Here is a 15,580-nt window from a genome sequence, read left to right as displayed (position 1 = left end):
TCTCTGTCCAGTCATAAATAGTTTTACTACATGTTTCTACAACAAGACTGATGTCACAGACGTATTCTATTGACACTGGCGATTTTTTCAAAATCTACCTCAGACGGTCCTCTCGACTGATAAATATAGAAGTCTTCAATTACATAAATCTTATAGAGTATATTATCATAAAGTTTAAGGAACTATCGGTCAAAGTCGTGGTAGTAATGTTTGGATCCCGTCGATCTGAAGTTGGGCTCGCAGAGTATCTCTCCAGGGCGACTGTAGATGTTCCCGGTGCGGATTGCTTCCATTAAGTACTTCACGCTGAACAGGCAGATGATCAGCAGGACTGTGGACATCACATTGTTCAAATATGGTATGGACGATTCTTTGTAACGAGTGGTTCGTCTAGTTAGTAAGTTAGTAAAATAAAAACCAGGTGACGGTACAAGACGTCACCTATAATCATCACGTTATTACGTGTCGCTAGTGCTACCTCTCAAAAGTTGCCATTCCTGACGACTGAGATCTCATGCCTCTTATCCTATAATATCGCTGCCTTATCTCACCCAAGCCGAATGCTGGTTGATATTGGAAATAGGTGAGATTGAGATAGATACCCATGAGATGACTTTTTACAAAGTCTACCTTGGTCGGCCGAGTAATTGTGATTATTTTTAAATTTGGAACGTATCTAGATTATTATTTAAATTTGGAACGTATTTATTTCGAGGTAGGTATTGGAATTTATTTGGATTAGAGTAATGTTAATTATTTTTTAAATTTGAAACATACCTAATTTTTTCATGTTAATGGGAGTAGATTTTGATTAATGTTAATTATTTTTTAAACATGGGACGTATTTATTTTGAGGTACTGGAGTTGATTTCGTATAGAGATTACATAAATTTTAACCAAATCTTGGATTTACATGCTTGCTAATATTTAATTACTTAAAATATCAAACATTTGAACTTCGTATTTGGCTTTGCTTGTAGTTTCATTGTCTGTGATCAGCACGTACTAGCTACACGGTTATTGCATTGCAAGCCTTTAATTACCTTTAATTTGTGCACGTAGAAGTCAAAGGATATTAATGGAAGCTTAGAATGCAATATACCTGTATAATACGCGTTTATTACATCCTAAACTAAGTTATATTTGTGAACGATTTGATAATTGTTGAAGTATTTACACATATTTGGAGCTTGACATAAGCACAAGCATGTGTGTAAGAATATTTGTATGCCAAAGTGATGTTTAAATCTATAGTCACAATCTTTTATTCAAATATATATTAATTAAATTACAACCTTCTTAATATATTCATATTTGTTTACACTCCGCTTGTTTTAGCGCGCAAGGGTGACTGTAGTTGAAGTAAAAAGAACTGTACTCTGTGAGATATTAGGATGAAAGTAAATCATAGCAATAGTAATATACATATTAGAATATTATATTATCAAAAAATATGTAATGATTATATAATGTTAAATACGTACAAAATCAAGTCAATTTGCGTCATCCTTTTTTATAATAAAGGTTACAAAATATTTAATTTAATGAACAAATCTTCAAAAATATGATCTTATTTTATCTTAATATATGATGATTATTCCCCTTTTAGGCAATAACTACTGAACGGATTCTGATGAAACTTTACAGTAAAATAGCTTATACATTAGAATAACACATAGGCTATAACTTTCACGCGGGTGAAACCGCGGGTACAGCTAGTGGCCTATATTTTAATATTTTTTATCTACTATCACCCCAGCCACACTTAAACACGTGGATACTCCACGTGTTAATGTCCACTTAATAAAAAATGAACTCACAATCTGCAAGTGCTATCAGTCCCAACTGTATCCAGCCTTCGCATACTGCTTCCCATGCGATGAGCCCTATTGTGAAGAATAAGTGCATGAAGCTGTAGACGAAGAAAGTGGTCACCAAGCACAGGTTAGCCTGGAATAGAGTAACGCGAATTTTCAGCACTGTTGGGAATAAAAAAAAAGTACCGCTGGCGGGCTCCATTATGCAGGGGCGGATCTACCTACGGGCTTTATGGGCTGCAGCCCAGGGCCCCGTGGATATACGTGGAGGCTCACTCTTTTTTTTTAATTTTATTTTTTATATTCATATTCCATTTTACTTACATATTCCTTTTGTTACTTGCGTAATTTTATTCATACCGTTTTAATTATGAAATATTTAGAATTTTTGTCAATTCATGTATAATACATATATATACGTAATACCCAAATTAATACAAACAATCATACTCAAGAATACAATTTTGTACTGTGCGAGAAATCGAACCTACGACTATCGGAAGCAAAGCCTTTATAACAGGCCTATTTGCCTATTATATCAGACAATGTCTCAGATCGGGTAGACAGAGACATCTGGGAAAAGTCATGACGGTATATTGATATTCTTCAAGCCTTTATATCTGGCCTATTTGCCTATTATAACAGACAATGTCTCAGATCGGGTAGACAGAGACATCTGGGAAAATTCATGACGGTATATTGATATTCTTCAAGCCTTTATATCTGGCCTATTTGCCTATTATAACAGACAATGTCTCAGATCGGGTAGACAGAGACATCTGGGAAAATTCATGACGGTATATTGATATTCTTCAAGCCTTTATATCTGGCCTATTTGCCTATTATAACAGACAATGTCTCAGATCGGGTAGACAGAGACATCTGGGAAAATTCATGACGGTATATTGATATTCTTCAAGCCTTTATATCTGGCCTATTTGCCTATTATAACAGACAATGTCTCAGATCGGGTAGACAGAGACATCTGGGAAAAGTCATGACGGTATATTGATATTCTTCAAGCCTTTATATCTGGCCTATTTGCTTATTATATCAGACAATGTCTCAGATCGGGTAGACAGAGACATCTGGGAAAAGTCATGACGGTATATTGATATTCTTCAAGCCTTTATATCAGGCCTATTTGTCTATTATATCAGACAATGTCTCAGATCGGGTAGACAGAGACATCTGGGAAAAGTCATGACGGTATATTGATATTCTTCAAGCCTTTATATCTGGCCTATTTGCTTATTATATCAGACAATGTCTCAGATCGGGTAGACAGAGACATCTGGGAAAAGTCATGACGATATACTGATATTCTTCAAATTAATAATATTTACCCAATACAATACTTTTTGTTACTTTTGTACCGAATTGGCAAGCACACAATGGTAAAATATCCATATGGTACTACAGGTTTATTCAAATAAAGCTGTATCAGTCGAATAATGCTATGTATAACGTGCAATCACCCAAGTGATTGCGTTAAATGTTCCGTTATAATAGACAGTTATTTCCTGTGTAATTTTGCGGGAATGTGGAATGTACCTATTAATGTTTTACATCGGTTTTTATTTTGCAAATCTTCTTCCATATCGTATATAGACGGTAGAAAGCGGAACTGCCGTAATTTGAAAACCTAACTTTACATAAATTCTTTCAGGTTCCTTTATTTCAAACTTTCATATCTCATAGCTATGTTATTGAGAGAGAAAGTTCAAATTGCAATGTATTTAACAATGTGTTGATACATGTTTTAGTTATTAATTTTTGTATGGATGAGGGTCCACAATAATAAATAACTATAATATATCAGGTTTAATCACATAGTGCCATCTAGTCTCAAGTGAAGTAAGACTTGTGTTATGGGTACTAGATAACTGATATAAATAAAAACATTTTTTTGTAAATACATGTATAGAAAACACATAGACCGATACATAAGAAAACACACAGGCAAACAATCATACTCATGAATACAAATATTTGTACCCGACGAGGGATCGAATCCGCGACCATAGGAAGTATGACGGTGTTTTAAACTCCTAGCCCACCGAAGCTCACAAAGTGCTGCATCATTATTAAGTCGGAAACTAGTGTGTTTCTTATCATCCCCTTAATGTGGTGAGAGGCATCTAGGGAGACATTATAAGTCGGTACTACAAAAGAAAAAAAGGGAGAAAATATGTTTATTCGATACACACAACAGTAGGCAATAATAAAAAAGAAAAAACATGTGTATATGGAGCACTAATATGTAATATTAAAAAGGTCTCCCGCTCAGCCTATGTCGTGACGAAAGCAAACAAAAAGTGAAATTATATACCATACAGTTTACTTTCATAGATAGCAGTAGGCTAATGGATATTAGCCAAATTTATATTAGCTTACTGCTATTGTATATTATAAAGGTTATTCTATAAGTAATGTTGGACTAGTCTGAGTTTTTGCCAGGTGTGTTTATTTGGCAGGAGTATGGTGTACACAGTAACACCCACTAGGGGAAGTGCGGGTGAGTTGACAGGTTTTGCGCAGAAAGAAGTCCTTTTTATAAAATTGACATTCATTACGTAGTCAACATAGTCGCTGTCGCTGTCTGTCCCTCCCTATGTATGTATGCATGCTTACATCTTTAAAACTACGCAACGGATTTTGAAGCGGTTTTTTTATTAGATAGAGTGATTCATGTGGAAGGTATACATGTACATGTATTATATAAATATATAATACATGTACACTCGTGCGAAGCCGGGGCGAATAGCTAGGAGAATATAAATTAAGAAATAATCAGTAAAAATCACAAGATCTTACAATGTTTCATTTTTATTGAGCTCCCTATATTTTACCAGTGTTTTAATAACTATGACCACGGATAAATTGAAGAGCAGCGGGTAGATGGTAAACAAAATCTTTTATGGGCAGACATATTCGTCTACCTTCACGCGTTTTCGCTTGTTGCTACTATTGAAACTCGCTCGATATTCATCTCGGCAAACTACATATACTCACAGTATCTTCACGTACATTTAATACACTTTCTGATGGCGATTTGGTTTTTGTTTCATTAAACCAAATCACTAGATTCCAGGCTTTAGATAGCCTATAACCGTCTTCCTGAATGAAATTTTTATATTTATGTATTTCGATCCATTTTCCTCATTCCTCTCTAACCATTCGTGGGATATAAATACGTATAAATATTTGTGATTATTACTAAATATACGTATAAATAATGATCTCGTCAAATTTAAAACAGTATATAATTAGAGTTCTCCTTTGTACAAAATTTGTACCTTGTATTTAAATGTACTATAAAGTATATATAATTCAGAAATAGTATTAAAAATATAACTTACATGATACGCGCCGCATACCAGCACAGTCCCGAATACAAACAACAGAAACGACACGGCGCAATACGATATATAATACGCTATAGTGATCCCGGCCACTAGAGAAGTCTTGTTCTTTCCAAATATGTTCTCCAGGTTCTCGAAGTTTCGAAATTTCTCGTCCTCATAGTTTTCCGAGACGAGCGTGAGCCCCAACTCGTAGAGGTTGTACCCAAACACTGCTATTGCTATTGTCTGAAAGTTAATAATAGTATTCTTAAATTAATTATATTTGAAGAATGTCAAATCTTGAAATTGCATCTAGAGGTAAACAAAGAAGTCGTGTAGGTTCTCTCAGTCTCATATGTCTGTATTTTTAAATCATGTATGTTATGCAAGCTTGTATTTTTTGGTTGTAGTGCGTGAGACAGTGAAATTACGGAATGAGAGGTCTTCGTCATCTTATTTATACCAACCATGCGGTACCGTTCCAGAGGAAATGGCATGGCAACGCATGGGTGGAGTTACAGGTGTTATATGATATGATAATGTGGTGCCCGTAATGCATTTCATGTAGCTATATAGATGACTGTTTCCACTTACCATCAGATGGGCTGTCAATTAATTTACCACTCTAATTTCATAAAAAACTAAGGAAAAGATAAAGAAAAAAAAATGTGCAGAGCTTCTTAGCTTCTAGTAAATTATTTCTTGTCGGCTTAAACTATATTCGGAACAGATTGTAGATTTGAGTAATCATATGTGTCTGTGTAACTACATCTTCTAACGTATATATATGCAATTTATATACGTTTGTATACATTTATATACGTATCTTGAATAAATAGAAATTTGTTTAAGATCTTGGTGGTGTGCCTAATTCTTAATGCAAAAGGTAATTCGGTACGTAGATACTAAATCATGCACTCACCTATCTGTGATCACACCCGTTCTTTTGAACTGAGAAATCAATAAACATATACCTGTCTACTTATGCTTATAACAAAGCATTATATGTCGTATAATTTCCTAATTCAATATTTTAGACTACAATATCCTTCTACGCATGAGCAAAGCAAAACAATACAATCAGGCATCGCTCTAACAACGCCTACTGAAACTTTATAGCAATGTTGTATAATTGGGTCATGTGGCTATTCATTCATGAAAGGATTTTGTGTCTTGTGATTTAAAGATTCTTTCATAGAAATGAATACTTACTATTATAATATAACCAAAGACAATGTTTCCCAAGCGAAGTGGGAAACAGTAGAGAAACTTTCTTGTCATATTGGCTTCATCCGGGATGCTGAAAATTCAAACACATTTATATCAGTCAATTTCACATAAGAGGGTAAAACGATACGAGGAAAATTCACGATAATTACATTCACATTACGGTTTGTAATATGGAGCTTGAAATTCTCATTAAAATATACTCGTTATAACAAATTAGAGAATTTATTAGAAGCCTTTAGAAAAGTATTTACAATGAGTTATGTACAAGATATCATTTATATCATAGTTATATATATAACATAGTTATGCTATTGAATTTATTACATTTGGACATTGAGCCAACTCTCACTGACCGGTACAACGTACCAAACTATACAAGTTTACAAACAATTCAAATTTAGAAACAATACCTTTCATCTTTCGTGTTCAAATCATCAATACTAAATAGGGAGTTGAAATGCGCGAGTCTAAACCCACTGTTCGACATTCACCGCTCTTTTATAACACGAAATGGACAATAAAACGCGCGCAAAGCTGCCTTTGATTGATACACAACCGTTATCGTCCGCAGCGACACTACATGTGCTATTTTCGGGTACATAATCGGTCTGTTACCACCAGTATAATTAGAACTGTGATGGCGTGAGCTGTGAACGGCTCAGGGGGTACGTGTTAAGTGGTTCGGAAGATGCGACATGGTTCGCCGAGTTCTATAAAGGTTAGTATAGGGTGAGGGTACAACGAACGGGCCAAGGTCTTGTACTAGACCTATAAAAAGATGTCCATAGAATGTATATATGTACTTAGAGGGCTTTGGGTCAATATGTCGTTAGAAGTTAATCATATGAACTGACATGACACGTACACTATCATTCAAATTTCAAGGACTATTATGTTTATTTACTAGTTACTAGCTGTATCCTATGTCGTTGCTCGTATCAATATCGTAGAAATGTCCAGTACGCCATGCTAATTGTATTTATTTTTCAGTAAATCTTATTCAAATCTGTCCAGTTCTTTAAGTGTAACTAAATAACAAATATCTAAACACATATACTCGATATATATGATACAAACAATTACAATTACAATTTATGAAGAATCCTCTTTTTTCTCTATATCATAAAATGAAACTTTAAAACATTTTACAATCTGGCAAGTCTACATATTTTTGATAAGAAATTTGGATCCTTTATGAAATAATATTCCACTCGTTTCTCTTCCACTAACATAAGGAAGTCTATATATGTGGACACTTATACACTTACTTCAGCCAGGCCTCCGTGCGCCAGCTTGTTAGGCATTATTAAATTTATTAACTTTTATCAATATTGATATTTAGCAGTTTGAATTCACATAAAATCCTCAAAATAGGTAATGCTGAACAACGTCTACTTAAAAGAGCAACACGCAATTTAATCGTTCTTCATGTGATGAGTCTCCTTTCCAAATGAGCGGAAGAATAAAAAAATATGACCATTCAAAAGTTCTTATATTGAATTTATTTGAATGAAGATTATTTCTACTTCTATTTATGTTTATTTAAAGTAAGTACTCAGATGTTCAGGTAAGGAAGAATCCTATTTCCTTTAGACCTATTAAATTGACATATTCAAATATAGCTTAGTTTAATATTGTAGAAATGTTATATACCCCTCAGTGGATCCAAGGCTTTGCTATGTGAGTATATCACTAGATTGTAATTATTAATTAGATTTTATTTAAAACTATGTGTACTTACCTAATTACTAAGTTACTCTAGTGTATAGTAAGTATAGTACGTAAGTAGTTATAGTAAATTTCGAAAGCACTCAAGATAATTATTTGAAAGTTATCTAGAAAATTTGATGGTTCCATTATTGTTCAGGAGCCATTGTGGTTAATATAATTTAAACTTAAGTAGTTAACATAACTACTTAAGTGGAACTTTGGTTTGTTATAGTAATTTACTTCAGACATAACTATCTGTTTTATTACTGTTGTCCTATGCTTACTATATCTATATATTGTTTGGAATTTCAAACCCAAAAGAATTCATGTCTGTGACGGGGATTGTTAGTAATGTGGGCTGTTGACCCCATTGCTATCAACGTACCAAGTCAGGGTAACCGCCACGCGGTTCCTCCTGGAAACCATCATGATAAATTCCTGATGAATTTGTCACGATGGGCTAACTGACCTGACCTCATGCTCATTTTATCATTCTCCACTGGTGCCCCGCCAGCGTAAACCTTGAGCGCAGGTGGGTGCACAATTCCATTATAATACCTTAAAAAAATAATATTATAAACGCAAAAGTATGTAAGTATGGATGTTTGTTACTCTTTCAAGCAGAAACTACTGAACGGATTTCAATTAACCTTTACAGTAATATAGCTTATATATATACAATAACACATAGGTTATAATTTAAAAAGATATTATATAAATTGGGTGAAATATAATGAAAAATGTTAAGTGTGATGCAGACGAAGTTGGGCGGGGCAGCTAGTAAAAAATATATTAATTACATGAATTATTCATCCCTATCAAACATGACGTTATTATGAGCACAAAGCGATGTGTGTGTCAGTGTCTTGTATTGCATATGGTCAGTACAGTCACCCAAATATAACGATTTTATGTACTTAAAAATATACAACAAAATATATATATATCGGACGGCCTCGGTGGTCTAGCGATTTAGCTCACCGCTTTACTTTGTATGGTTGCGGGTTCGATTTCTTGCACACAGCAAACATTTGTATTCATGAATACGATTGTTTGTATCGGTCTGGGTGTTTTCTATATATAATAATATGTATGTAATTACGAAAAAAAATCTATAAGTGTATTTGTATCAGTTACCTAGTACCCATAACACAGGCTTTAGCTAGCTTAACTTGGGTCTAGAGGCGTTGTGTGAATTGTCCTGAGATTATTATTATTATTATTATAGCCCCCCTCGTTAAATAGGCTATCAAACACTAAAATAATTTACAAAATCGGATGAATAGTATCGGCAATTATACGAAACATCATAACTAAGAAATTTTAACTAATATTAGCTATATATATAGAAAACATTTTAAACAACTTTAAGTATAGTAGTTGCTTTTTCTTTTTTTATATAATACATATTATATGGAACCAACTGTACAGCTGCACCTGCTGAACATCTGTTTAGCATAGGTACCCACTTACCTAGTAATATCAGCGAAGTACGTCCACCTGACCTCACCTGCATATTTTATTCTTTTGTCATAGAAAATACAACTTTATTGCATCTATTCATAGTCCTGCCTGTACATACATTTATATGTAGCAATTTAGATTGTATACGGCTGGTCGTCTGCTTTGATCACTATGACTCATTTATTTTGTTACTTATGTAATTAAATTATTAATATTTTAACAATAATAATCTCAGGACATATCACACAGCGCCATCTAGACCCAAGTTAAGCTAGCTAAAGCTTGTGTTATGGGTACTAGATAATTGATACAAATATACATATATATTTTTTTGGTAAATACATACATATTATACATAGAAAATATCCAAATCGACACAAACAATCATACTCATGAATACAAATGTTAATGCCGTGTGAGGAATCGAACCCGCGATCATCGGAAGTTAGGCAGTGTGACTACCGAGATCGTCGTTTACTATTGTGTAAAACACCATTACGTCTTATGTGGTTGTAACCCATACATAAGCGAAATATCTCCTTTGGAAAGTATACACTGTTTTTATCTCCTCAGGATAGACCTGAGGAGATAAAAACAATTGCTCCAAAGAATATCCTTCTATTCTTGTCCCTAACGGGCCTAGGTAGCGAAATTTGAAAAAGGGTGAGCATTAGATCTCGGTAGGTCGCAGTATTACAGGTAAACACCTGAAAATAGCCCAAGCCCTTCAATAAAACAAATAGACAGAAGAGGGGCGAGCTCACCGCCCCAGCGCCGTCGAATTAGTTTTTAGTTTTAGTATCGGTGGCTATATCACTAGAGAGTCAAAAATATAAACGAAAACAGGATTTTTCGTTTCAACTTTCGAACTCTATTCAAAAGAGAAACACGTAAGTTCTTGCTCCTTCTTCTTGTGATGAGTTTGAGTTCCGAATGACTGGTAGATTTTTTTTATATATGTAAAGACAATTCACAACGGGGCCATCTAGTCCCAAGCTAAGCAGACCTTGTGCATGCATTTTTTTGGAAATAAATACATATAATACATAGAAAACACCCAGACCTATACAAACAATAATACTTATAAATACAAACGTTTGTACGGTGCGAGGAATCGAACCGCGACCATCGGATAGTAAAGCGGTATGCTAAACCACTAGACCACCGAGGCTGTCAATTAAAAAGAATATGTTTATCCAAAAGTGCTTATATTAAGTTTATTTAAATAAAGATTATTTCTTTTTCAATTTCGACTTTTTGTAAGTCCTTTCGATCTTTAGGAAGTTGCGATAACGGACCACTAGGTTAAGACGCTTTTAGCAATTACATTATTATCAGAAGATTGGGTATCTTCTTTTTCCAATCAAGGCCTCGATTTGATATAATATTTGGACCAGTTTTTTTAGTTAGATAATAATGTAGTTGCTAAAAGCGACTTAACCTAGGAGTAGCAAATAAATGAAAAAAAATTAAAAAAGACATATAAGTTATTTAATTGATGATAATCGATTGGTGCTTCCGCCTGCGATATCAGTTTACGCTGTCAGGGCACCAGTGGAGGATGATAAATTGTGCAACGAGGTCAGTTAGCCCATCGTGGCATATTCTCCAGGTATTTATCACCATGATTTCAGGGAAACGCGTGGAAATCAACCTGACATGGTACATTGCTAGCAATGAGGTCATCAGTCCACATTACCAACAATCCCCTTCCTCTATGATTGTACCTCACTCATTAAATTGAAAGATATTTGTCGCAGACGCGATATTTGGCATAGAAATAGACCAGACAGAATGATTCGGGTAAAATTTCAAATCTGTCTCAATATTCAATTTTTCTACGGTAACAAATCTAGATATCAAACCGGTATATGTTATGTCAATCCAAGCGAATATTGGATCACATATTTACATATCCTTATACTTAAGGGGGTCTTCCTATGTGACGGCCTGTTTTTTAGGGATATTTTAGGATTTTTTTTTCTACGACCAGTAAATATTTAGAGCTTCAAGTTTTTTATCATTTATTAACACATATTTGGACAGTATAAATATAAAATTTCAGCTAAAAATATTCAGTCAAACTAGAGTTACAGCGCTCTGAACACCCCCGCCTCGAAAAAAAGAGCTCCCACTTCCTCTACGATTCCGGCTGATCGGCTTATCTGAAAAAAAAAAAAAAACGGCGTTTTAATTTGTAGGCTTAAAAGCACGGAATGACCTATAATCAAATGAATATAAAAAAAATTGGATTTTTGATAGACATTTGAAATAAAAGTTGCAAATTAGGCGTTTTTTTTTTGTTTTTTGCTATAAAAAAATCGAAGTTTTGAAAATTTTCGATTGATAATAGTTCATTCCATGCGTTTACATATATTGAGTGTGCCCTGTAAATTTCAAGTAATTCGGTCCAGCCGTTTCTGAGATACAATGGAGGAAAGTTTGAAAAACACAGTTTTGAGAAAAACGCGTTTAAAGTTTCAAGTCCGTTAAAAACTATTAAAATATCAACTTACTCTCAATCGGCGATGCCTGGTCCATAGAGTATTCCTTCCTCTTCCTCGTGAAACTCTTTTAAAGCAGATTGTTCAGCTCTTGAGTCAATCCTGGCTTGTTTATCGACTTGTCACTTACGCGCCGCTCAGAGCGTAAGATTCGCTTTTCATCCCGTTTCTCAACATACGCTTGGGCTTCACGACCAACAGGGCATCCCATAATCGACATAACTTTTAAAATACCTTGAAAACCTTCATTAAAGATAATAACTGCTAAGTAGCTACCAATTTCAACAACTTTGGGACCAGAATGAAGATGTTTAGGAGCGAAAGTCCAAATCAAAGAATTCAAAGATTCGTTATTGTTTTGTGTCTCTGCTCCTAAACAACGAATTAATAATTCGTCTTTCGATAAATCTTCGAAAACTGGTTTGATAGCTTCTTGGAATTAGAGGTGGTTTATCGTGATGAAATTGGTCCAGTTCATTATTAGCTTCAGCCTTACGCCATTTACACCAACTGTCTTCGCCTTCTGGACAAAATTGATGCTGAGGGTTTTCATCAGAAGAACATTTGTGATAGTACGTTGCCCAAACTTCCTTTCTCATATCTTCAAGCGAATCTGGATGGCGTCGAATTGCTAATCCGTAGAATTTTGTAATTTCTTGGATAACTTTATCAGTAAGTTTACCTGCTCCTTTTCCTCCTATTCCTTTATTGGTTTTATCCTTTTTAAGTCTGTAGAAACGTGTCTAAACTTGTATAAACAAATATATTAATAAAAGGGAGGCCAGGTATAAAGCCGACGGTACACAATATGCCCGGTCTCTAACTGCCAACTCACCGCTCCGAACCGCTCTTTCTTTTACCTGCTGTATCTTTAAAACGACTTCGAATTTTCTAAAATCGCTTTACTACCGTATTCTAGACATGTTAAGGGAGCAATTTATGAAAAAAAAATCGACATTTTCAACCCATCACATAGGAAGACCCCCTTAATCATCGTTTATACTAACGTAAAAAGGTAAAGAGTTTGTTTGTTTGAAGACTACGACTGATTTAATCTTATTTAGTTACTTAACTACATAGTTGATTCTGTATTGTATGTATTTACATATTTCAACTTAAAAATGTATAATTAACACAATTATTTGAAAGAGCAACACCTCAATTTCTGCTCGTTCTTCTTGTGAAGACGGCTTTCCGAATAAGCAGTAGATTAAAAAAATAAGTATGGCTACTAAAAAGTGCTTTTATTTAAATTTATTTGAATAAAGAATTTTCTATTCTATTCTAGAATGCTCTAATATCAATAATTACCAATGGAATTAAAAGAATATGTTAGATTTTATAGTCATATTATTCGGAAAGGTTGGTAATATATTATAGTTTACAAAAAGGAAAAAAAAAACAGAATGGACAACAACCGAAAAAGAAATAATAGCGAGGGTGTCGCGATGTGAGAGGCGGGCTGGAGAAAGGGGGTGACCGCCATTTATTTGTATTTCAAATGTAGAGGCAGGTGAAACCACGGGTCGTAGTTGGTAGCCATAATAAAAATGCAAAGATGAGGCAAACTTGTTCCTATAATAAGATCAAGTCATATAAAGCGGTTGTCATATTAAATTATGGAACTTGCGTTTAAATTTATAGATATAATTAGAATAAGAAAAAGGAAATAGTTTATAAAACATGTTTTATTCAACCAGCCATCCATTTTTGTATTTCTTCATATGGCGAATAGACTAGTAACAACAGTAGGTACCATTCAAAATGTAAACTATATTAAATCCAAAAATATCCAAAAAATATTGGAACATTTGATAAAATAAGATTTATATTCTAAATTTAAAATAATTATTCGTGTAATATACTGCTTTGTAGGGATAGATAAGCGAAGGCATAAAATTAGGATTCCTTTTCTGTGTTCATATGTGGTTTTATTATGATAACTGTGGCATAACGTAGTGATTATTTACTCAGTAGTGTTTAGTAGAGAACACTAAAACTAAAATGTAGTTGAATTGATATTGTTATTTCTCGCTACAGAACAATGACAGAAAATATTACAATTCACATTAGAAATTTTCCCAAGTATTGTTTGGATTTATAATTAGCTCAGGTAAGAATTTCCCGCTATCGCAATTGTAAAAGATTTTATATTACAACAATGCTTATTGTAACGGTACTTTTTTATATCTTGCATCTGGAAAATTTAGATATCTACAATTGAAGAAATAATGCTAAAATATCGTTTATTGAACCCGTGACAATGGCAACGTCAGACAGTTATACCGCTGTACTTTCATAATATTTAGGTTTAATGGTTTTTATAACTAACAGATGGGTACATAATTATTAGTGATGGATTAGGCAGTTACAACAATTTGTAGCCGATTTTCGTGTTATATAAAAAAATATTGCGTATAAAATACAGTTATTATTATTTATCTAAACCGTATCTAAAAGTACTTGTAGTAATTTATAAAATACACTCCTGCTACCCGCCATTTCGCAAACATTGTACAAACATTCATCCCCTATTTTTATATTTCCATATTATTTCTCGAAATAAAAGATTGCCTATGTCCATCCTACTAATACAACATATCTTTAGTAGTCATGAGCATACAGTGTAAGTATTGGTGAACGTATTTACTATGAACGATATGTACCTATATATTTGTAAATAATGTATACTTACACCATGTTATTTACCATAGATAAAGTCACATCGATAAACATTATTCAAAGGAAGTGGGTACATTCTATAACATTCACTCTCACGTATAGAACTCTAAAGTAAAATACTGGTTTAGATAAAAAACTTACTGCGTAAAGTATTTTTTGTTTACACCCACAATTCCGTGTCAAAGAAGTTCCAATTCAAACAGCAAAACGTATTACATTGCACTTTATGAAACAAATATAATCACAACAATGGCACACAATAAGTTCTTTTTGTTTTTATTTATAAAAAATAAATAAAATGTATTTTTAATTTTGGAACATTTGTAGATGCGCGCGCACGTTCGATATCACGAGCGTTGTGGGCCGGCGCGAAGGCATACCGTGACGTCACAAGCAAGGCCGAGACCGCGACGCAACCTATTGACTTAATATGAATAAGAATTAATCGCCAACAAGGTCTGATATTTTAAGTAGATTATAACTATTTTATTGGGATGAATGCGCTCCGTAGGTATTATACCTTCACGACGTTTAGTCGAGATGAGGTAATCAGAGGTATTGTTAATCGTCGACGTTGGGTCGGAGATGTAATATTTTTTATAGTGAACTATAGTGAATATATCAGATTTTTTTTATAAGCACTATGTACTCTTTTAAATTTGACGCGCTCATTATTTATACCCAACATTAAGAAAATTCCGGGATCTTATTTAGTTTTATTTGATAATATAGTGTTCTCTATATTTCGTCTGGGTTTTCTGTGATGATGATAATGAAAGCGTGCACCCGCCTGCGCTAACGGTTTACGATGGCACCAATGGAGGAT

At 33.9% G+C, this 15,580-nt stretch overlaps 1 protein-coding gene across 2 annotated transcripts; it reads right to left on the bottom strand.

Annotated features, from left to right (window-relative positions):
* Positions 1-9: 9 nt before the first annotated feature.
* LOC131854959 (uncharacterized) lies at positions 10-15,110 on the bottom strand. Of its 2 annotated transcripts, none has more exons than XM_059206158.1 (5): positions 14,896-15,110; positions 6,377-6,464; positions 5,180-5,410; positions 1,821-1,950; positions 10-331 (listed from the first exon to the last, which is right to left on the bottom strand). In XM_059206158.1, the coding sequence occupies exons 2-5, from the start codon at positions 6,443-6,445 to the stop codon at positions 183-185; spliced, it is 579 nt and encodes a 192-aa protein (XP_059062141.1). In that variant the 5' UTR covers positions 6,446-6,464; positions 14,896-15,110; the 3' UTR covers positions 10-182. The 2 variants fall into 2 exon arrangements, with proteins under 2 accessions (XP_059062141.1, XP_059062133.1); XM_059206150.1 differs by lacking the exon at positions 14,896-15,110 and adding an exon at positions 6,805-6,980.
* Positions 15,111-15,580: the final 470 nt, after the last annotated feature.

Source organism: Achroia grisella, unplaced genomic scaffold (assembly GCF_030625045.1).
Source record: "Achroia grisella isolate CSIRO2021 unplaced genomic scaffold, CSIRO_AGI_Agris_v1 utg1062, whole genome shotgun sequence".
Lineage (NCBI taxonomy): Eukaryota > Metazoa > Arthropoda > Insecta > Lepidoptera > Pyralidae > Achroia > Achroia grisella.
This window is presented reverse-complemented; position numbering and strand designations above follow the sequence as displayed.

Bases quoted from the DNA above. Each gene is read 5' to 3' on its own strand.
- LOC131854959 (XM_059206150.1), bottom strand. From the start codon at position 6,881: ATGTCGAACAGTGGGTTTAGACTCGCGCATTTCAACTCCCTATTTAGT. The intron at 5,411-6,376 runs GTAAGTATTCAT...ATTAACTTTCAG, and splicing joins TCTTTGGTTATATTATAATA to ACAATAGCAATAGCAGTGTT. The intron at 332-1,820 runs GTGAGTTCATTT...TGATGTCCACAG, and splicing joins ACTGATAGCACTTGCAGATT to TCCTGCTGATCATCTGCCTG.